This window comes from Manis javanica, chromosome 11 (assembly GCF_040802235.1).
Source record: "Manis javanica isolate MJ-LG chromosome 11, MJ_LKY, whole genome shotgun sequence".
NCBI lineage: Eukaryota > Metazoa > Chordata > Mammalia > Pholidota > Manidae > Manis > Manis javanica.
Window position 1 is genome coordinate 110625276 of NC_133166.1, and position 22564 is coordinate 110647839.

At 57.4% G+C, this 22564-nt stretch overlaps 1 protein-coding gene across 7 annotated transcripts in view; it reads right to left on the minus strand.

Annotated features, from left to right (window-relative positions):
• SHANK2 (SH3 and multiple ankyrin repeat domains 2) overlaps positions 1-22564 on the minus strand; it is a 471338-nt gene that overhangs the window by 121226 nt on the left and 327548 nt on the right. For all 7 annotated transcript variants that reach the window (XM_073217285.1, XM_073217283.1, XM_073217284.1 and 4 more), the window contains 2 exons: positions 12171-12253; positions 10458-10582 (listed from right to left, as the gene is read on the minus strand). In XM_073217285.1, the coding sequence (XP_073073386.1) occupies positions 10458-10582; positions 12171-12253 (208 nt within the window). The remainder of the gene's footprint in view (positions 1-10457; positions 10583-12170; positions 12254-22564) is intronic.

Here is a 22564-nt window from a genome sequence, read left to right on the forward strand (position 1 = left end):
GGACTGGAGTGGGCGCTGGACGCACTGGGCATCAGGAGCCAGGCCACTGGGCCCCAGCCTGTCCTGGCACTCCCTGCTTGGGCCGGGAGCATCTCCTGGTCCCTCACGGATGGCAGCGACGTTCTGGTTGGCTAGTGGGCAGATGGTCGCCCTCCCACCTTCTCCCATCCACGCTCCTCCCCGGGGCCCGTGCTGAGCGCGCAGAGCCCAGCTGGCAGCCGCACAGGGCCCACATCCGACCTCACCATGCGGAGCCCACCGGGGGCAGGTTCCCAGGTGGTGGGGCCCTGCCTCGGGGGAGCAGGTCCTGGCTGGGGGCTGGGAAGGCTCCGCATCCCTCCCATGGCCACACCGGCAGTAATAGTAACGGCTCCTTTTGCACGTTCTTGTCGGCTTTGTCTACCGGCCTCACACATCCTGACTCGCTTCACCTCCACAAGGCTCTGCGAGACAGGTGCTGTTCTTATTCCCGCTTTCCAGACGAGGAAATCGAGGGACAGAGGGGTTGTATAACTCGCCCAAAGGCACACAGTACGTAGGTAGAGGAGATGGATTTGGGGCCAGGCAGGCTGCCCCCAGGACTGTGCTTTAAAGCCCTGCTCTAACCTGCTTCTCAAGGGCAGTGGCCTCCAATCTGGTCCCTCTGCCTCGACTCCCCTCTCCAGCAAGGCTCTAGCCTGGCGACAGGCAGGCCACAGAAGTCCCTGCTAAAATTTCGGAGGCAGCTTGCCTCTGCAACAGAGTGAGACCCCAGGACAGCTCGGCATTCAAGGTCCCCCAGCACCCCTGAGGCAGGGTCCCGTCCTCTTCATCCTCCCTGGGCCTGACGTAGCCTGCACATTCCCATGGGTCCCTGTCTCCAAGCCTCTGTCCAGGCCGTGCCCTCCCCCTGCAGTGCCTTCTCTCACTGAACAGGGCCTGCCTCAGTGCCCGTCCCGTGCTTGGCCCCAGCTGGCTTCCAGCTCACGGAACTTTAGGGACCGGCAGGGGCAGTGACAGGCCCTGGGAGTGGTGTCTCGGGGGACCATTGGAAGGCTTTTCTGAGGGGGCTCTGCAAGCAGAGAGATGAGGGTGAGCAGTTAACAGGTAGATGAGGTGGAGATGGGAGAGGGGGAGTAGGGAGGAAGGGGGTGGGGAAATGGGGCGCAAGACAAAGAGAACGTGAGCAAGAAGGCAAGTGCAGTGGCAGGGGGGCAGTGTGGCATCCAGGAGACCAGGGGCGGAGGGCCAGGGTCAGGGCCCCCCCGTCGCTCCGGACCAGGCATGATGTGCCGTCTCCCTCAGCCATCTGAACAAGCGGTTCCTTCCTCTCTGCCCAGCCCCGGGGTCCCCACAGAGGCCACGGGCCTCCCTCCCCAGCTTCCCTTTGTCTCCGTGAACCTCCAGCCCTGCCCACGGAGGACTGAGCACAGAGTGGGTGTGCTGAAGAGGTGTCACAGGAAACCAAAGGCCCTGGGTGGAAGGGGATGGGAAACTTTCTGGTGGGCGGTTGGGCTCCCGGCACCAAAGCAAGGAAACCATTCTCAGGACCTTACAGCATCAGACAGTAACCATGGTCCTCTGCGTCCCCTACCCCCAACCCCTCTCATTCCAACTCCACTTACTGTCGGCATGCACGCCCCCAAATTCCCAGGACTGACAGACTTCGTCAGTTAAAAGATCCTGCAGGGCTCTGAGCACAGGCCTTCCTTCAGTTCATTTGCCAAACTGACTGCTTGTTCCGTGAAACTCCCCACAAAAGGGTGCCGCAGACAGAGACAAATCAATGCTAACGAGGGCCTGCAGAGCACACGGGGAGGTGGGTGAGTGGGAGGAGAGCAGGGAGGGAGGGCAGGTGCGGAGGCCCCAGGCGGGCTCCTTTCAGGGAGCCATGGGGCGCAGCAGAGAGCCCTCAGCCAGGGGCTCCCAGTGCCTCCCAAGGACCTCGCTACGGAAGACTGGGGCTGGGACTGAAGCATCCTTTTTGGGTCGAGAAAGGTGGGTACAGGGTTACAGCTCAGTGACTCAGTGACCTGGGGCATCAGCCAGACCTGAGCTTTGGAGTCAGCCTAGATGCAGCTCTCCCTGTGGGACTCTGACATGCAGATTTTTCAGTTTCACACCTGCAAAATGGGCAAGAAACATATGCTTCCCAGGAGTGGCCATCACTGAACATGTGTTGGAGCCTCGGTTCTGTCAGGCACTGTGCTGGGCGCTGACACACAGCAGGGACCAGGCCGAAGAACCCTCCAGCTCCCAGGGAGCAGGCGTTCTCATGAGGGAGATGGACACAAAGGCAGCCATGCAATACAGGAGATGACTCTGATGGCGCAGGAAGCTCAGGCGTGTGAGTGGCAGAGCCAGGGGCAACACAGGGGGCCTGAGGGGGCCTCTCTGAGAAGTGACGCATAAGCTGAAACCTCAGTGGGGACGTGAGGCTGGCTCGGAGCGCAGGACACCAGAGATGCTCAACCACATGGGTCCCTCACCCTTCTCACAGAAGGGACTTCCTGGCCAAGCAGACAAGCACACTCACTGAGTAACAAGCTGCTGTGCCCAGGCGGGCCAAGGACACAGGACACAGGGATGGCGGGTGAAGGGAACGAGGCAGAGGACGTGCTAAGGTGGCCACCAGGCTCCACCCTCCCAGCTCTCAGTTCCAGCGCCCTGGAGAGTTTCAGCACCAGGGAGAGGCCCAGCACCCCAGAAAGATTCAGCACCATGGAGAGGTCCCGCCACCCACACCCTTCCCTCTGTGGCTCCCTGCCCTGGACCAGCCACGTACAGTCCAGCAGGCTTGAACAGACATTTCCGGCCCTCCCTGGACCAGCCCCAGGAACCCCCAGCTCTATAACATCCGGCCACGCCCCAAATCCAGCCTGGGAGTTCCCAACACCCTAAGCTTCCCCTGTAGCCCTTCCTGCAGAGCTCTGCCTGCAGAAAACCCCACTTATTTATCAAAGAGATGGTGGCAATACCATCTCTTTTATGGAGCCCCTTTCCTGATTTATCCTGGGCCCCTCACCATACACTCTGCTTTTATTCCCCCTTCCAGACTGTGAATTCCTCAAGGAGCTGTGTCTGGAGTCATGTTCTTTCTCCCCACAACACACAGCAGCCTAGCCACTGGGTGGGCACCCAATGTCATGCGCAATAATGAATGAATGACACTGCAGAAGTGATTCGTACAATTGCTGCCGATTGTTAAGAGCTCACTGCCAGGAAGTGCAATGTGCTCCACACACTACTTTACTTACAGTTTAAGAAACTGAGGCCAAGAGATGAGGAATTTGGCCAAGTTCACTTCACACAGTGAAGAAGTGACAGAGGCTGGATTCAAACCCAGATCACTGTACAGCCTGTGCCCTTGACCGTGGCTCATTTCTGTCTCTAACCCAGTGCACTGCCATCTGCCAGTACCATGGAGCCTGGAGCACAGCAGCCATGGTCCCCTGAAGTGATTCTGAATCTTTTTTTAGATTGAAATTGAAATCACTGATGCTTCAAATTAGAACCCCAAAATGAATGAGCCAAGACTTCAGATCTGCAATAGCTAAGCCGCCTGTATCCACCTTCTCAGCAGGACGCTGCGCTGCTCCTCAGCCCGGACCACCTGTTCCCAGTCAAGAGAGAGGACAAAGTGAACGAGGCCCTCAGTGCAGGAGGGGCTATGGCTACATGCAGGAAAGGGGTCCAGCCTTCCAAGGGCTCCCCCCAGAGCAGTGGCCTCTTTAGAGCCTTGGAAAGCGAAGATTTCATGCTCTGAGACCCTGACAGCCAAGACCCCAGTACTGTGAGCCCCAGAAAGCAAAGGCCCCAGCGCTAGGAGCCCAGGAGGGCCAAGACTATAACGACGGCAGTTTGCCCTGGGCACTGGCATCATCTGAAGGCCTAACACAAAAGCACCGAGCTCCTGTGTGCTGCCGTACCTGCTGCCAGAGGAATGTTTTTCAACCCCCACTGAGAAATTGGCCTGGAGCTTAGACCTCAGCAAAGGCTGGGCAGGGGGAGGGAGAGGCCGGTTGAGATGGCCACAACCTCCCCTCCTGTGCTGACCCAGGGGCCGGCAGTCTAGGAGCAGGGGAGATGCAGGGGGAAGCTGGCAGCACAGGGGGCCCAGGCCTTTTCCAAAACCAGCACGGTGAGAAGCCACGGCGATTCAGAGCAGAAACGCTCGAGCCCAGGGGGACCCGCGAAAGCCACGGGGCCCTGCCTGTCTTGATGTGAGACTAACAGAACTTGACAAGCAGAGTATCAACATGAGTCAAGACCAGGAATTCACCGGTCGCCCTGGCTTCCTGCTAATGTCAGCTGGCATTTGGTCTCCAACTTAGTTACTGAATTAAATACCCATTTAAAATGATTTAAGATATTAAGAATTTTTTCGGGGGTGGGGCAGATGGAGCTCCTAGACTGCCCACGTGGGCCATCAGCAGGGCGTGTGAGGAAGGCTCTCGTGCTGTCCTGGAGTGCAACACAGAGAGACGTGAGCCGTGTGGGGTGGCTGAACACAGGGACAAAAGAACGCTGGTACCAAGGAAACCACAGTCGGGCTCTGGCCTCGGCCCTGGGGTTTCTGGCTACAGGGAAAAATGGGGATCACGAGGAGAAAGTCCAAGTCTTCCTAAGAGCCAGACCCCCGCCAGTATGGACTTGAGCAAGGCCCCGAGCACTGGGAGCAGAGAGTCAAGCCAAAGCTGGAGGCGTGCCTGCCAGGGTATATAGGGCTGGGCAGGGCAGGTGCCCGGACCCGCTGATACGCCCTCCTCAGAGGGGCGCCAAGAAGCAATGGCCAGGGCAGGGCTGGCTGGAAGTGTCCGAATGCACGTGCTCAGCACGTGGCAGGCAGGCTCTGTAACTGCTCCAAGCTGGAGCGAAAGTGGTACCAACCACCTGTCATTATCGTAACTTATTAGGACTTTCTATTATTTGTTCAACTAATAGTCATTGGTTTCCTCTTCTGAGTCAGGCATCGTTAACGATAAGAGGTGATTGGCAGCAATTGCTGACGGCATGCTGACTCTGCGTCCAGCCCGCTGGCCCTCTGCCTTCTCCCACATAACCAGGTCGATGCTGACAGCTGCCCACGTGCCCAGGGCTCTGCCATGCATATGTGTCTCGAGTGACTTAATTCTCCCAACCACCCATTTTGCTGATGGGGACACTGAGACCCAAGCATGGGCTGATTAATCATGTGCATAAAGACCAAGCAGGAGTAGCCTGCTTCATTTCCTCGCCTCCATGTAACATTTAATTTTGAAGTTACCATTACCCCCCCACCCCCACCCCCACTCCCTGGTTGTAACAACTGTTCATAGCTCCAGTTTGGTTAAAAGTAATGGTTTAGGCAAATGTGCACTAGAGCCCACATTACGTTTTCCAAGTCCTGTTCTCAAGTACCAGCCTCAGCAACATCTCAGTATCTAAGATACTGAAATGGTCTCTGAGGAAAACACCAGGGCATCCCTCTCAGTGTCCTCACGTCAGTATGATCTGAGATTACAGAACAGTTGCAGGCCATCTCCAGCACAAGTATTTAACACGAGGGAAAGTAATTAGGCTCAAGCATCACTTTTCAAGGATGAAGGATATTGTTGCCTGCTTTAATTGCAAGGGAAAACCTATTTGGGGAAATTATCACAAAAAACGAGATGGGCCACTTCAGGGCTAAGAAAACAATCACAGAAGCCATAGGAGCCCCCAGCATGGCATCAAGTTGGTGAGCAACGGCCCCAGGAAACGGTTCGCGTCCAGAACGCGAACAGCAACACCTCGGGCACGGAGGCTGGGCACCACTCAACTGTGCCAGGCAGCTTCTTCTAGGGAATGGTTTTCTACTTAGGAAATTAAGACCTGTCAAAAAATTAATGACATCGTTCTAGACAATTTGGGGAGTTGAGAAATGTCTGGAAAAAGAGAACTGATCACACATGATCCCATCACCCAGGGGCTAATATTTCCTTTTTTTCTATGTCTATTTTGGGGATGGGTGTGGTGTAATTCACTGATATTGTGCAGATGATTCTGACTCTGCCCTTTCCACCTAATATAAGGTACCCATTTCCCATCGGTATTAGGCCCTCCATCCAAGCACAATTTTTCATGCTGTCCCGCGAATCCACACAGGTGTGTGATGACCCTAGCCCTTCCCCCATAGCCCTACCCCCACATGATTTTTTTTTCCCACCGCACTGTGAATCTCTGCTTGTTTTTCATTTAGATCCTTCCCTCAGGAAGGATTCCTAGATGTAAAATTCTTGATTCAGCTTTACGGTGCTTATTACATACTGTCACATTGATTTCTAAACCATTTATGGCAATTTATTCTTTCACATAGTGGCATATGAGTGCTGTCACCAGCGACGGGCATAGTAATAAAAAAAAAAGCGTTTGCTAATTCGAAAATAAAAATTGGCACCTCATCGTGTTTGTCTTCTTACCCTTTGCCCAGTTACACGTCAAGCATATCCGTGTGTCACCCACGGGTCCCTGAGCTCTGATGTTATTGGGTCAACAGCCTAGGCAAGAATGTCAGCTTCTCCACTCACCTGCTGCACAGCTGCAGGCGAGTGATTTACCCTCAGTTCCTCATCTGTAAAGTGGGGATAACAACAGATGCTATTTTTTTGGATTATTGTGAGTACCAGGCAGCTACACCTGAAATTACTTTAATAAGGACTTTCTGGGTCTTCGGTCGTGTGTGTTGCACACACTTGCCAGTTATGCCGGTTACTTGTATTATGACCACTTCTTAAGATCCAGGATGTTTTAGGTGATGCAAGTAAGGCAAGGAACAAACCTGAGATTTCCAAAACAGGAGCTGGTTGAAGAAAGACGGTCCTGGTCTTAAGACAAGATGGGCGGAGCACCTGCTTCTATTCATTAGTTAAATGCCAAATTAAGGGGCTTGACATGCCAGCACAATCGGGCCAGCCAATCGTCATCTTGCTTGACCCTCGGAACTCCTGGCACGTCCCCGCAGTGTCCTAACGAAGCCAGCGCCCAGGCACCTCGTGACGCTGCCTGTGCAGGTGTGGGCTGGCAGCCCCAGCTCGGTGTTTCTCACAGGCCCATGGGGCACTCTGGTGACCAGCCACATTGCACTGGACCAGGCTGATGGGCCGTCCAGTTTGGTGACACCCTGCAGGACACCAAAGTCACATCCTAACCAACATGTCTTCTTGGCCATCCACAAGCCATCTGTAGCCTCCTATGACTCCTCGTGAGCGACCTCTCCTGCCCCATCTCTGGGGGTGAGAAGACTTAACCAAGATAATCTCAAAGAAACAGCAGATACACCTTTAACCATTCAGCTGGAAGGCTCATTCACCCCTTAACTAAACAAGCTCTTACCACTATTAAAAACAGTTTGAACTGGGTCTCTGGTTGTAACCAAAAGGGACGTGGGCCTCTTCCATTCCTGGCCAGCGGGGACCTGCACAGGGAGAGAAACTTGTCCTGACACCCCCGCTTGCTTCTCTCCCTGGCTTGTCGCTGACCCCAGGCCACTGCCCTGCACCACTGCCTGCTCTCTCCCGAAGGTGCCCACAGGGCTGCTCGGCACCCACTGCCCCTGCCTGCTCCCGGGTCTCTGAAAGCTTTCTGGGAAAGTTCCAGTGCCACAGGCCGTCCAGAGGTTCCGGCACATCAGGCTGACCCCAAAATGGTAAATACACATGGGCCATGGAGCTACCAAATTCAGACACACCCCTCCATGGGGCACCCACTTCTCCTCCCTGAGATGCGTTTTTATGACAACCCCACCAGCCCACTAAGACCATCCCATCGTAGATTCCTGATCTGAAGGTACCTTTTACATGGAACTTTACCCAGAGCTTCTGCTTTTTTGGCAGGAGTGGGTGTAGGGTGGGGGGTGTGGGCAGCAAAGAGGATACCAACAGCAAAAGAGCAAATTCCTGCTCAACAGTGGGCAGGAGGGACATGAATTCCAGAGGGCAAGTGCCCAGGAAAGGTGGGCCCACGGCAGGAGCCAGGGCTAGCACGCAGACAAGTGTTCACCCCCAAAGTCGTCCCTGGGTCCCACGGTTCAAACTGCAGCCTGGGTTTTTAAAGAGAAAACAAACACCTGACACGCATGGAGGTCCTTCCCAAGAGCAGAGAGAAGGCAGAGGGGAATGAAGGTGGGTGAGGACAATCTGCCTGCACTTGGGGCCTTTCCACGCAGGGACCCTGCACTTGGCAAAGAGCTCAGAAAGCCCCACAACTGCAGAGCAGCGTCACCTGGGACATGTGAGTCCATTTAAAACAATTCCTCCAAAGTTGAAAGCTTTTCACTGATAACACAGAAAAATTGTCTACTGGAAGACACATATTATAAGGCTATAAACGAATCCGGTAGCCAGGAAAACAGCTCTGTGGAGATTCTGTCTGTCTAATACAAGCACCTAAAGGAGAATTTCTGAGCCCCAAGAGGTATCCTAGGAAATGGGCTTGGGGAGCACGGTTCCACAGGTCCAACCCTCCGACCCCCCCAAGCATGAGCCCCCCAGGTATGAGCAGCCTTGTGGGGACTGTGGCAGTGAAGGGTCCACTCCTCCTTCAGGTCATCTGTGACAGTAACACCAACGGAACCTGAGCTCATTAGGGCCAGTCATTCCTAGAATTCTGGAATTCAGCGGCCACCCAGAATAGCAAACCTGCTCCAAACTGGCAAATACATTTGCATATCAGAGGTGAAAAGCAATGTCAAAGGAGGTGCTTTGAAAACCCAAGTGCAGAAACTCTTTAATGTTCCAGTTTCCACAGAGGCTTCGATCTGCCTGGCCCGGGCATGTGCTGCAGACACACTGCCAGCCCGGCGCACCTCTCTTCCCTGGGAAGGGGATGGTCCCAGCAACCCCCCGCAGCTGCCACAGGCTTCTGCTGTTGACCAGTTTATCGAGGAAACAATCTGAAGAGATAACAACGGAAATGCTCTTGTATCTGCAGCCCTCATTTATTATTTAAAAGTAAAAACCAGCAATAGCTATGTCAACCTACTGGAGCACCCCCCAATCCCCCCCCACCACACACACACACACACACACACACACTCTGGCGGGGGAGATGGGGGATGGGGACTTACATCACAACTGCATCCTACAGAAGATGATTCAACACAGTCTCTGCATTTTTATGAGGTTACGAATCGAGTTAACCCATGAAACCACAGTGGGGGGGCGTCCTGGATACGCATCCCATGGTTTAAAGGGACAAGAACCCAATGAGCGCATTCATCCTCTGACGGGTTGGTAACAACTTGAATAAATCTTTCAGTGAATAAAATGAGACCAACACAGGACACCTGGACTGGGTTACAGTGCCTTCTCTGTTTTTGCTTTCTCTCCTCTGATAGGACCCTTCCTTCTGGATTTCCACCACGCTAACAGTCTTGAGAGACACGAAGGAAACTGTGAGCAAAATTGCAGCTCAGAAGTAACCTTGGGAGCTCAGGCATCATGGAGAGAAGTGGTGTCAGGTGGCCGTCTCGCCAGGACCTGGGTCTCCTTTATACAACCAGCAAGTGTCCAGCAGGCCCAATGGCAGGGCTCCCGCGTGGCTGGCTGGATCCCACGTGCACATTCCTTCTCTCTGTGTGGGCTTCCCATGCAGAGGGGACGGGGCTCAGGGGAGCCTTGAGGAGTGTTTTCCAGGAAATGCAAACCCCCACGAGGGCTTTTTGAGCCTACTGAACCTTTGAAAAACAATGTTTCCAAGGTACGAGTAATCTTTTATTTTTACAACTTCTGACGAGTAACACATTCCTTTGCAGAAAGACGGAAAGTAACACCTAAGCCCAAAAGAGTCAGGGAGCTCAGATGTGCGGGTGACTAGGACACGTCACATACCAACGTGGTGGCCCCAGGTAAGGCTGGGAACACACGGCGCTGGGATCCAGCAGGATTCTTTCAATGAGGAAAATGCGCCCTCCTTTACCTGCTACACAAAGCCGGTCTCCAAAGAATCTAAAGCCTCCTTTTTGGGCCACCATCTCTAGCAATCTCTTGCCCATGTGCCCTGGACTTGAAGGCCAACATACATCTGACAGGCCAGTTACCACAACTTGCAAATCAACAAACTCTTCAGCCACCAACGTCGGAGACCTCATACAAGCACATGCGAACGGGCAGGGGACCCTCTTGGTGTCTGTTCATATAGCCACAACCAAGCCACCACGGGTCCAAGCAGGTACCTGATGTCAACCAACCACGCTTCTCTTCCACCTTCCACTTCAAGATCAATGGCCAAACTCCACATACCTTACACGCTCCAAAGAGTTATGGCCAAGGCCTCAAAGACATGTCCACAGGAAATGGCACCACAGTGGGTGGAAATAACCGGACAACACGAGTCCAGGACAGCCTCCGTGAGCACCCCCAGACCTGGCCCAATGGCCACACCGCGAAGACTGTGGGCTCCGACGCTAGGAGAGGCGGCGCTCTCCCCAAGCAGAAAGACACAAACACCCGTGTTCCTACCTCAATCAGGAAGTCCCCAGTCCTCAGTCCGGCTTGCCACGCCACCCCACCTTCATCCACAGACTCCAGGTACTGCAGGGCTGGGAATGCTGGTGTGGGCGTGAATTCCTCAATGGGTGTATCCGCTGGGAAGAAAGGATACCTCGTTACAAGCCTGGGAGATGTGCCCAGGTTGGCTGCCTGTGCCCCCAGGGGGTCCTGAGAAGAAGGCCCACATGTCTCCTGTTGGCAGTGGGCAGAACGGGCCAGCTCCTCCCTGGGAGGGGCTTGACATTCAGCCCCGGGTCAACACCAGCTCAGGTAGGCGGCCAACTGCACGTTGGTGCCTCCATATCTCTTGGCCTCTGTTAAAAACATTGAATAATGTGCTCCGCTTACATGCCTATATGTACACGCCTGTCATTTTCTTTAAAAGCATCAATGACTAAACATTTTCAGTTCTAAAAATGGAAAAGCTCCCCCCATAGCCACACGGTGCTACAGAAACACCGCATGGAACCACTTGCCAAATTTACATCTACGTAGACGTGAAACCAAGGGAATTCAACTTGGAGCTTGGACAGAGCAGGGCACTGGCCCAGTGGGTGGCTGCAGACATAGAACCTGCCTCTGAACCCGCTCTGCGGGGAGCCGGCTCTCTGTGGCCCCTCTGTGGCCAGCATCCTGGAAGCGCGGGGCCCCTGCTCCCTAGCGGAGTGAGCCCTGGCTTCCGGGCCACACAGCTCTGAGCAAAACTCCAGGGGAAGAGACAGACTTTCCTAGGTGGTCATGAGGGTCTGGGGGGGATGGGTGGGAAGATGGGGATGGCCTCAGCAGGGGAGGGAGAGAGGACATCACACACAGTCAGGGACACACACACACACACACACACACACACACACACACACACACACGGGCAGATCCATCTTCCGTGTCACTCGGGAAAGATCGCTGTCAGGGCAGCCTGAGCTGAGGGCAGGTGGGGGTGTCACCCATGGCAGGGGGCCTACCCCAGCACAGGTGCGGGACCCCTGGCATAGAGCAGGGGCTCTGAAATAAAACTTCCACATGGCTTACCCATACACGGTGACAGCTGTCTCCTCATGGGGAGGCGATGCCATTTTGTTTTTTTTTGGAAGGGAAGCCCCGAGTTGAGGGCTGGTGGTGGGTGCACTGCTGTGGAACGCACCCCCGGAGCCCCCCACCACAGGCCATGTGACGTGTGTGCTGCTGGCTCGGGCCATGGCAGAGGGGACCATCTTGCCACGTTTTCTTTGCAAAGTCACCTTAGAGGCAGGCACACGGACGCCTGCAGCACTTGGAGCTGAAGCCCACTCCCAGAACGGGGCAGCTTCCCGATACCTGAAGCTCGGCACTGGGTAATTCTTGGTACCTGAGACCAGGAGCTCCGAATCCAGCCGCAGCTGGGCTGAACTAAGCCACAAAATACAGATTAAAACCATGATTTTTAAAAATAAGGGTGGGGGGAGGGAGGGAAGGAGAGCAGGCCAGCTCCTTCAGAACAACACTGTCCACAGAAAATCAAAAATCTTCCTAAAGGGAGCCCCAGCGTTTTCTGAGAATGTGAAAGAATACGGTTGTCTAGCAACCAAGAGCCCCCAGGAAAAAGGCTTCTTTCTGGGCTGGGGAACATTTTTCCTACAGGCGCGCGCGCACACACACACAGACACACACACACACACACCCGCGAACGCTCCCCGCCGCTGCTCTTACCTTTCGCCCCCCGGAGCACGAATCCGAAACCCTCGTTGTCTTTCTTCTGCAGGGCCACCGCCTTCTCCTCGACAACGCAGTCACTGCAGGGAGAATTCCGGGGATAGCGACCATTATTGTACCCCGTCATCATCACCGCGGCCGCTGCTCCGCCGGGCACGTCCATCGTGCGGCCAATTAGTCACCCGGCTCGCCGGGCCCGGGCAGCACGGAGGCGACTGAGCAGCACAGGGCGCGGGAGGAGCGACGGCAGCCGGGGGGCCGGCGGGCGCGAGGGGCGGGCGCGGCACCACGGGGCTCCGGGGGGGGCCGGGCCGCGGCGGAGCGCGAGCGGCGGGCGGGGTGGGGGGGCGGCGGGCATGGCGGGGAGGCCGCGGCTCCGCGCCGCTCGGCCGCGCCGGGAGCGCCCGTGGCCCCGCGGCCCGCGCGGTGGCGGCGCCGGGGGCGTCTTCCGGGAGCCCAGCGCGGTCGGCCGGGGGAGGGACGAGCCTGCGGTTGGCCCCCTCCTCCTTGACGGGCCTCCAGAGACCGGGTCCTATCTGCCCCCTGCGCGGGCCGGCCCCCCGCTCCGTCCGTCCGTGGGGACGCGGGGTCCCCGCGGCCGCCCGAGGAGCCCCCAGCGCCGCCGGCGGCCGCGGCTGCGTCTCATCCCGCGCCGGGCGAGCGAGGCGGGCGGCGGGGGCGGCGGGCGCCGCCTGCGCGAGGGGCTGCGCTGCTCCGGCGGCCCCGGGCCGGCCCCTCGGGGACAGGGTCCGGAGCCACGCCGGCCGCCTCTCGGCGCGGCGCTTTTCTAACGGGAAGAAACCCAAACGCTCCAACCCCGCTTCAGCTGCCAAAGCCCCCCCACCGTTTACAGCGAGGTCGCTCTGCCACCTGACGGCCGCCCTGGAGGCACCGGGGCCGCGGGACACCAGCGGGTCTTCTGTGGTCACTGTGGCCCTTGGCCGACGCGTGGCCCGCCCCCACCTTCCGGGGACGCACCCCTCCAGGATGCCGGGCTGCCCCGGAAGGAAGGAAGTCGGGCGCGGGGAGGGAGGCAGGAGTGGCAGGAGGCAGGGGGGCAGGCTTCCTCCAGGGTCCCAAGAGGCCGGTGTGGGAGCGCTGGGCGCGAGGGGGCCTCGGTGGGGATCTTCACGCTGTGGACACTGTCAAGGGCTACAAACCAGGGCAGAGATAGGCGGGCTGAGAGAGGTGGGCCGCAGCACTGGGGGTGTGGGGCAGAGGGGCGGCCGGGATCAGGGCCCCCTTTCAGGAGAGCTGCCGTGAGCCCACTCCTTCAGCTGCTGGAGTGGCTGAGTGTGTGGGGTGCCGTTCTAGTGGGCAGGTGCTCCAGCCTGGTGGGAACAACACGCTGACAGCTCCAAGTCCCAGACAGCTGAAGGTCAGCTCTGCCCGGCGCTGGATTCATTGCCCGCAGGGAGCACGCGGCCCTAGCATGCAGCCAACTGGGAGCGGCACAGCCAACCTGAATGGGCAGCCGGGGAGGAGGAGGGACAGGGTGCCCATACCAGGGGATGGGCAGCAGCTTGTGCAGATGAAGTAGGGGAGCTTCAGCAAGGTTGGGGGGACACAGCCGGAGACCGCACACGTGTCCTGACCCACTCCTGAGCTGCCACCCCTTGCACCAGACAGCAGCGCGGAGGAACTCGGCAGGGTGGCCCTGTCTCCCAGGAACGGCCAGCACAGCGGGGACACAGAGATGGCAGACCATGCAATCCGGGATGACCAGTCCAGGGTGGCCTAAGAACTTGGGAAGGTGGTTTAGTCCCTGGGCTGTCTCCTGCCCCAGGACAGCCTGCAGAGTGCAGGGAGCCCCAGCTCTGAGAGCTTGGCTGTGGCAGGGAGCCCCCCGGCTCAGCGCCCCATAGGAGGGCTGAAGCATGGCCAGGAGTCCAGCGCCCTGGGAGCTTGTGGGCAGGGTCCGTGGCTGGCCTGGCCTTTAGTAAGTGATGGGCTCTCTACACTTCCGTCTCTCTCACATTACAAGGTCCTGACAACAAGCCACAGGCCCCCCAGGATTACTGAGAGGTCAGATGGGCTGATAACCACGGTGGTGCTGTGGGCCAGAGGGCCCTGGGGAGCCATCTCTTTAACCACCAACAGGAATGGCAGCAGGTCTGGCGGCTGGCCAGGCCTGAGGAACCACAGGAGTAGCGGGGGGAGGCTCTGTGGGGAGCAGCCTCTCTACTGGGCCTGTCTACCTTTCATCTCCTGGAATACAGCCCTTCCCCCCCCTCCACCTCCGGCCCCTCTGAATGTCTCAAAGGGGAGGCCGCCTGGCCCCGTGGCTCACTCAGGTGGCAGGAAGGTGCAAAGCCCACAACCCAGTCCTGCTCTCCTCCACAGGGAGAGGCTCTCTGAGGGCCCTGGTCCCCGAAGCGGAGGCCTGCCGCTTCCGTGTTTCTGTCTGCAGGAGTAGCTGCTGCCCCAGAAAGATGGTGCGGGCTCCGGGGGTCCTGGGCTGTGTCTGCCCTGGGGACACGTTGGCCCTCAGTGCCCGTCTCGGCTCCGCTGCAAGGGGAACCTGCCATGTACTCTGGGCACACAGCCCTACTCTGGACCAACTCTACCCACAGGCCCAAACTGCCTTGGGCTCCATGAGCCTCACAGACCCACACACTTCCTACTGGCTGCACCCAGTGGCAGGGAGCTTGTCAGGGCAGTGTGGCTGACCGGGCACTTCTTAGCTACCTCCCTGCTGACTGCATGGCGGCAGGGGCGTTTTGTGTGCTGGGCAAAGGAGGCGCTGGCACCACACAGAACTCAGCTCAAAGCTCAGCTTTGCTCTGACCCCAGGGCCACTTTCACCTTCAGCGCCTCAGGGTCCTGCTCTGCCAAACAGCAATGCACGCCTCATGCGCCTTAGAGGAGGGGCTGATAAAACAAGCCACCCCAGGCCAGGTCCCCAGAGCATGCATAAGCCACCATCCTGAGCAGGGGTGCATGCATGTGTCAACCGTCCTCCTCCAGGACCCCTCCCAGGCTAAGCCCGCCTCCTGAAGCCTCTCAGCGGCTCCTATTCCGCCAGGAACTTCCTGAGTCACACTTGGAACTGCCACCATCACTGTAGCAAAGTCCTGCTTGCTGAGTAAATGCCAAACTCCTTAATTCTGATATGAAGGAGGTCTGCCTCTGCTGTCTCTTTCCTGCAGCAGGGTCTAAACAGCTCCAGCCATCTGCCCATCATGACCTGTCTTACTTTATTCACAGACAGACCTGGGTTGGAATCCCAACTCAGGCATTTGCCAGCTTAGTGACTCAGAACCTGTTTCCCCACCTACAAAGTGCAGGCAATACTATTTGCCTTGTGGGGACACTGAGGAACAAGAGAGATGGGGCCCCCCAAATGCCCCTGCAGCAGGGGAAGCGGCCTGCATCAGAGTCCCCAAGTGCATCTAGTGCCATATTCCCCAGAAGATGTGGGCTCCTGAAAGGCAGTGACCTCACCTTGCGGATCACTCCAGGTACTCACAACCCCAGTGTGGGGCTGCACACCCCTTAATGTTGTGGAATGGAGAGAAATGAGTGTGAACGTAAGTCGGAAGTCAAGCATGGAGAACAGGGCAATCAGTGGAGGTGGTTTCAAGGGAAGAAGGCCTCAGGACAACCGGCGGACCCTCAGCTGTACTGTGAGGGCGGTAGTAGCTCGGCATTGTGGGGCGCACTGCACGCAGCAGGCCTGACCCAGGAAGCCCGAGGCAGAGGCAGAAGGGCCGTCCGGGCTGTCAGAACCATTCGGTCCTCGCAGCAATCCGGGGAGAGCGCCGGAAGCCTGAAAGGGAGACTCAGCGAGACAGGCCGGCACTGAAGTCTAGCTCGGTCCCCTGGCCCGGCCGTGGCGCCACTCCCTCCACGCCCCCATGGCATCACACCGGAACCCCACGCCCTGGACCTCAGGGAGGGAACTTCATGGAGAGGAGGTACCCTCGGAGGGCTCTCTGCTGTTCATGAATGTAAAGACTGTCTCGGGATGACAGCCACGGCCACGTCTGGAAGCTGGGGCACCGAGACGTGGCTTACATGTACTGCCCTGGAGCACACTGAAGCCCCCCTAAGCAGATGCTGCCTGAACCTCAGCCCCAGCAGCCCCGGCCAACACGAGCTGGTCTGCAATCCAGAAGCAGCCCAAACTTCACTGGGCAGGACCTTGGCACCACACCACCCACCCTGCCGCTTGCTGCCGACCCTGGGGAGGGCTCAGAACCAACACCCTCTGGGCCCCGCGACACCCTGGTCCAACAGCCCGATGCCAGAGGGGTCAGGCCATGGCCCTGCTCTGCGCCTTCCCCTTCCCTGGGACGCTGACCACAGCCAGGCCCTCCTGCGGAGTCTCCTCTGGCTCATCGCCACGCCCCTGAAATGCCCTAAACCTGGCCTTGTAATTTACCCAACTCCGTGCACACCGGGCCTCTGTATACCTCACTGCTGTGTGCACCACGTTCCCCGTACCTGCTGCCTCCCCCACTTACTGCCCAAACCGTGAACACACAGGCCCTCAGACCTGGGTGGACACTGTCCCAAACCCTCCCAGTGGAGGGTGACGCCACATAGTCTCTCCCTGAGGGGCCCTTCAAGCCTTGCCCGGGCATCTGATGGGGTGCCTGCCACCTGCTCACCCTGTGGTTGTGGGCTCCTTGGGTGCACGCATCATGCCTCGTCCCCCTGAATCTCCTTGCAGGGCACAATGCCTCCTTCTGGCCACATTCTACCTGTGTTGGTTGGTTAAACAAAAAATGTAGTCCAGCCACAGTCCTCAAAAGTGTTTTCTGAATGGGGTTGGAGGGCACTTTGATGTGCCCCAAATGCAGCTCCGTTTGCCAGCTTCCTGTGGCAAGAGCTGTGGAAGACCAAGAGGCAGGCATCCAGGTTCGCCAAGTACAGCTGCTCAGGTTGTATACTGTGCAACTACAGATGGCCATCATAGAGTCACCCATTTACTGTGGGTATTTCGGCATGGATGGAAGTGCCTTGACAAGTGGGCAGGCACCTTTTTCTAGCTTATATGAAGATGGAGTACAAGCCATTGGCTGCCTTGGAGAATGCAGGAGGTGTCCACATACACACACTTCTACCCGGGGTGTGGCTCACAGGCTGCCATGGAAAGCAGGAAGCATCCATACAGAACCACATCAACACCAGGGCACACAGCTCCACGTGAAAGCGCCCCGAGGCCTCATGGTGGAGAACTAACACCCTCACTCCCCTGACAGCCACAGTGCACACCCGGTAAATGGCATCCTGAACACACCCGGGGCAGGACAGGAAGGTCACAGAAGCCAGGGTGCACCACGCAGAGGGTCCCGGGGTCCCCATTGCACTGGCGAGGCAGATGCAGGCGTGGCTTCAGGCCTGCAGGACCACAGGGGGCCCCAGGTTCATTCTCTCCCAGCAGGGCCCCAAGGCCACACTTCACTGGGTCCAGGAGGGAGCAGGTGCCAGCGATGACAGCTGGTGCTTAGGATTCGCCAGTCCACTGAATGAGTACCTTGGCGGTAGCAGCTGATCCTGGGGGAGGTGTGAACAGGGAGCCTAGAGAGGCTGGGACGTGTGAGCACGTGGGGCCCCAGGGGCACTGTCTGCCCTGTCCCACATGGGACGGTCATCATGGAATTTTCATTTTGAGCTCAAGGACTGTTGGGTAGACCAGATGGCTTTCCTCGGAGGTCTCGGGATCCTGGCTGGGATGTGACCCTGTCAGTTCAAACAGCTTCATTTCTTCCCTGCTCCGCCGGGACTAAAGTCCAGAAGCAGTGGGGGCCACGGTTGACCTACCATGGTGATTAGTAAATGAGCACGGCCACTACCCATTACTTCCTAAGTGCCAGGTGACGCACCGCATATTTGGCATCGTGGAGGGAACAGACCAGGCCCAGTCTGACCCTTAGGGAGATACCGGGTGTTAGGGGGTCAAATGGTGGCCCCCCAAAAAGATATGTTCAAGTTCAAACCCCGCTGTACTTGGGATTTGACCTTATTTGGAAATAATTTGCAGGTGAGATTAAAGATGTCCAGATGAGATCATTCTGTATTTAGTGAGGATCCTAAAATCCAATGACTGGTCCTTATAAGAGAAAAGAGGAGGTGATCTGTGACACAGAGGCACAGAGGAGAGGAAGCCACATGAAGACAGAGGCAGAGGCGGGAGGGATGCAGCCACGAGCCCAGGAACACCAGGCTTTGCTGGCAAACACTAGATGCTGGAGGAGGCAGAGGGGAACCTCGCCTGGAGCCCAGGGAGGGAGCAGGGCCCTGCCCACACCTCAGTCTCAGACGTCTGGCCTCCAGAAGTAGGAGGGAATCCTTTTTTGTGGTTCGAAGCCACCCAGTCTGCAGTAATTTGTTCCAATAGCCCTGGGAAACTCATATACCGGGCAACTGGGAAGACAAATATTAACCTAGTAGTCACGCAAATGTGCAGGATATGGTGCTGTGAGAACCAGAAGGGGGCTGGAGGACTTCCTGTAGGAGGAAGATGGGTGCCTGAGTAGGACTGAATGGGCTGGGAGGCTGGAGAAGGGAAGAGGGAGAGGAGATCACCACAGATGGAGGTGGAACCCCGTGGGTAACGGTTCTGAGCCACACCCGGCAGGTGGGAAGGGCCAGTCTCACAGGGCCACCGGCATCCGCTGCCTGCACAGCTAGGGCAAGGCCCGGGGACGCAGCTGGGTCGTGAGGGGACGCAGTGCAGCCTCAGCCAGGCCTGTGAGCCCCTGCTTTCCCCCGTGTCACCCAAGGACGCTAAAATCATAGAAGAGTGATCATTCCCCTTCTGTCTTCCCCTGGCCTGGCCTGAATCCCGTGGGAAGGACTCAGAGTGGACATGCATGTGAGGCAGGAACTCTGTCTAATGACCACATTTCCCCCTTTAAGATCCACCCACAAATGCCTGCTATCGCTGGTGGTAAAACAGTTCTCCCAAGCCAGCTGCATGAAGCTAAGGAGACTAACTAGCCCCGTGCAGGAGCTGGTGTCAGGGGAGCAGGCACACAACATGTGATGGCGCAGGAGGGTTGGCAGGAAGGCACAGTAACGCTGGCCATGGTGCCCCGAGTCAGCGCTGACCTCCTCCGGTTTGCAGGAGGGGCGGCACGGGGTGGCCAGGAGGCAGCGGGACTGTTCCCACAGTCAGGCCCTACAGCTTCCAGAGGTTTGTTTATGACCTGGAAAACAAAACCCACTGGTGCCAAAATCCAAAGAGCAAACAACAACGTGGAAGGGAGTCTGTGCTTAATTAAGTGGGGCTGAAATCTAGCGTGGGGTCGGCTTCATTGGATGTTAGGTTTCGTATCCATAAACACCAGGGCTGATGAAAAACCACTTGTAAGTCAGATCTGCTCACTCTGAAAGAATTCTTGGGTATGCAGACGGCGGAGGAGAAATCACAGCAACCACTGGGGGGAATGATGCCGTGAGCCACTCACAGGCAAACGGGTTCAAAGGCAGAGTCATCAAAACCATGTCAGGAGTTTTCTACGGCGGGAAGTCTACAGAGTACGGCTGTGCGGACCAGAGTCGGGGCGGCGGGGGACTCCCGCAGGAGAGGTGTGTGGCCCCTGAAAGCCCCTGCCCAGAGCAGCTGCTGGGGTCCCCCTTCTCCAGGGCAGGGAAGCAGAAGCCTGAGAGAAACTGCGTCTACGTCACTCCTCATGGACACGCCTTTTAGTGACAGAGCCGATGCCGCAGGAACTGGGACACTATTAGAAAGAGGGACCTCCAGGGACCAGGAACGGCAGTGGCTGCCCTAGAAACTTCCAGGCTCTGCCAATCAAGTAGGATAAGGCTAACCAGAGGGCCTGTCAGCTCTCCTGAGGCGGGTGCCGGGGCCTCAACAGGTGTCCCCGCTGGGCAGAGATGCTAGGCATGGGCAGGTGGCCTAGATCACCGCAGCAGTGCTGGCTGCGGAGGACTGCTCCACGGGCGGGCAGGGCCAGGGCCAGGCCTCATCCCTGGGAAAGCCTTGCGGGCTGCGAGGGAGCAGAAGCCATTCCCTGAGCCATCTGTCCTCGCGCCACCGCCTCCGAGAGGGCACTTCTCGGCTGCCGCTTCCTGGTCAGGTAGCACTTGCCCTCTTGTCCTCCCAATGCCATACAAGCAGGGGGGCTGCCACAATCCCAGGGAACTGAAGCCCTCCGTCCAGTGCCACCTCGGTGTGCTGAGACAATATACAGGAGGCTGCTCTCGCGGGACAGGATGAATGTGGGCAATTCATTCACAAATGACACGGTTCCGGGCGCCTGAGAGTCCACCTTGGTCCGCGAGAGGGGGCGGCATCACTTCAGGCTGTACCGGCGAGCGCCGCAGGCCCCAGCCCCATGGGGCCCATGCACCCAGTCCTCAGACGTGCACCCTCACGGGGGCTGTTTCTCAGATGGGCAACTATGAAAACGCCCTGCCCGGTGGTTATCACGCCCTTTTCCTCTTCATCGCTAACATGATAAGCAGTACAAGTTTTTCCTAATAGAAGCACTAAAGTGCAAAGAAGTTGATTCAAATTAAATTGTCTCATTACTTTGTAATAAATCACCCCAAAGCATTTCCTAAGTAGCGCCATGCATGTCACCTGCCACGAACGGCTGGCATAGAAGATGAACATGCAGCTTAAATGCGTTCAAGATAATGATGGGAGGTGATCATGGCTCCCTGTGGAGATGGACGGAAATGTGGTCTGAAAGGGAAACAGGCTCCTTGGAACCCGGATGGCCCGGGAGGGGTGGGGAGCCCAGGCTTCACCAACCCGGCTCTGTGACCTTGGGCTTCCGAATCCTCACCTGCAACACATGGGCGTCGCCTGCAGCCTTGACACGCCATCCTGAGATGTGGGAAGGCTTTAAAAGGCCCCCAGCACAGGGGGTGGCACACAGCTTGGGCTGGAAGACCTGTCAGCTAGCGACAATGTGCCTGACAAGTTCGTTCTGGAAGTGTTATGTGTACATGGAAATATTCTTAGGTTTTCCTTATGAGTCTCCTGGTGAAAGGAGAAGAGCGCCTCCAGGTTTCCTCCTTACGAAGGTATGTCCTACGTGTGTGTTTACTTGGATTAGGACACACCTGCGTGACGTTGGAAAACCAGGCCGCCCTTGCTCTGCGTCCCACGCAGCCGAAGCCCAGTACGAAAGCCGTAAGCAGCCGGGCCAAGGGCAGAAGGCCCAAGGGGAGGACGCCGGCCCTGTCTTCCTGAGCAGCGGTTGAAGGTGTGTCACGGGGGAGCAGGGAGCGCGGCCTTGCAGAGGGGCCCCAGAGCGCCCTGGGAAAGGTGTTCTGAGCTCCAGGAACCGAGGAAGCCGTGGCGCTCATGCAAATGGGAGGCAGAGTCCCCAGGCGCCAGCCCCAGCCCGCGGACCTGTCCTAAGAGCTCAGTTTGTCCTCCCCAGCCTGACTGCAAGAGCCACCATCCTCAGGGCCAAGGCAGAGCGGGCATCTGCACAGCTGTCCGCAACTCTGAGGCCTTACGTCTTCTACCTGAGGACCACAAACTTTGTTGATGAGTCTCCCCTGAATCCACACTTCATTACAGAGATCCTCAGTGACATCATCTCTCTCCCAGTTAAAGTACTCCAACAACTTCTCATCAGAATTGGCGATAAAAATCCAAATTCCCCACCACGGCTAAGACCCCTTGTGATCTGGCCCATGCCCTGCCTCCTAATTCTCCCTGTTCCTCCGCAGGCCAACCTCACCCCCACCTCAGTGCCTTTGCACTGCTGAGCCTTCCCTGGAATGCGGCTCCCGGTCTCTAGGGGCTAGACTGCTATCATCGCTCAGGTCCCCAAGGTCATTTGCAGAGGATCTTCCCTACTGCCCAGACACCCCCTCTGTGTTCCGATTCTCGGTTCTTCCCCCTGCCTTATTTTCCTCTTGTCACTTTACTTGAGATCGTGATTTGTTTATTCTACTGTCTGACCCTGCCTGGAGCCTGTGGGGGTCCCCAGGGCAGGGCCTGGCCCTGTCCTCCATGCTTCTAGATGGAGAAGGCCTACTCTCCAGTCCCGGCTCTGGCAAGAGCCGGCAGGGAGACCTTGGATGGGGCCTCCCAACTCTGGCTTACGTTCTCCTGCCTGCAAGATAGAAGATGGGAATATTCCGATAGATGCTAATCAATATTTCCTGACTCAAGGAATGACACTGAAGCCAGGGGCTTGTCTTGGCTGTCTGTGATGGGCTGCCCGGGATGGAGGGGTTTCCTGAGACATGGGGTGTCAGTTTTAAAACCAGGCCTATCCTGGGCAAGCCAGGCCCCTTCCACCCCACCATCTGCAGGTGAGGTCGTGACGCCCACAGCGCGACTGAAACCTTTCCCCGGTTCTCCTTCTGTCTGCAACTCACAGCCCTCCGGGAGGGGATCCCACTCACGCGAGGGGCCACGAAGCCACAGGGATAGGTTGTGTCCACGTGGC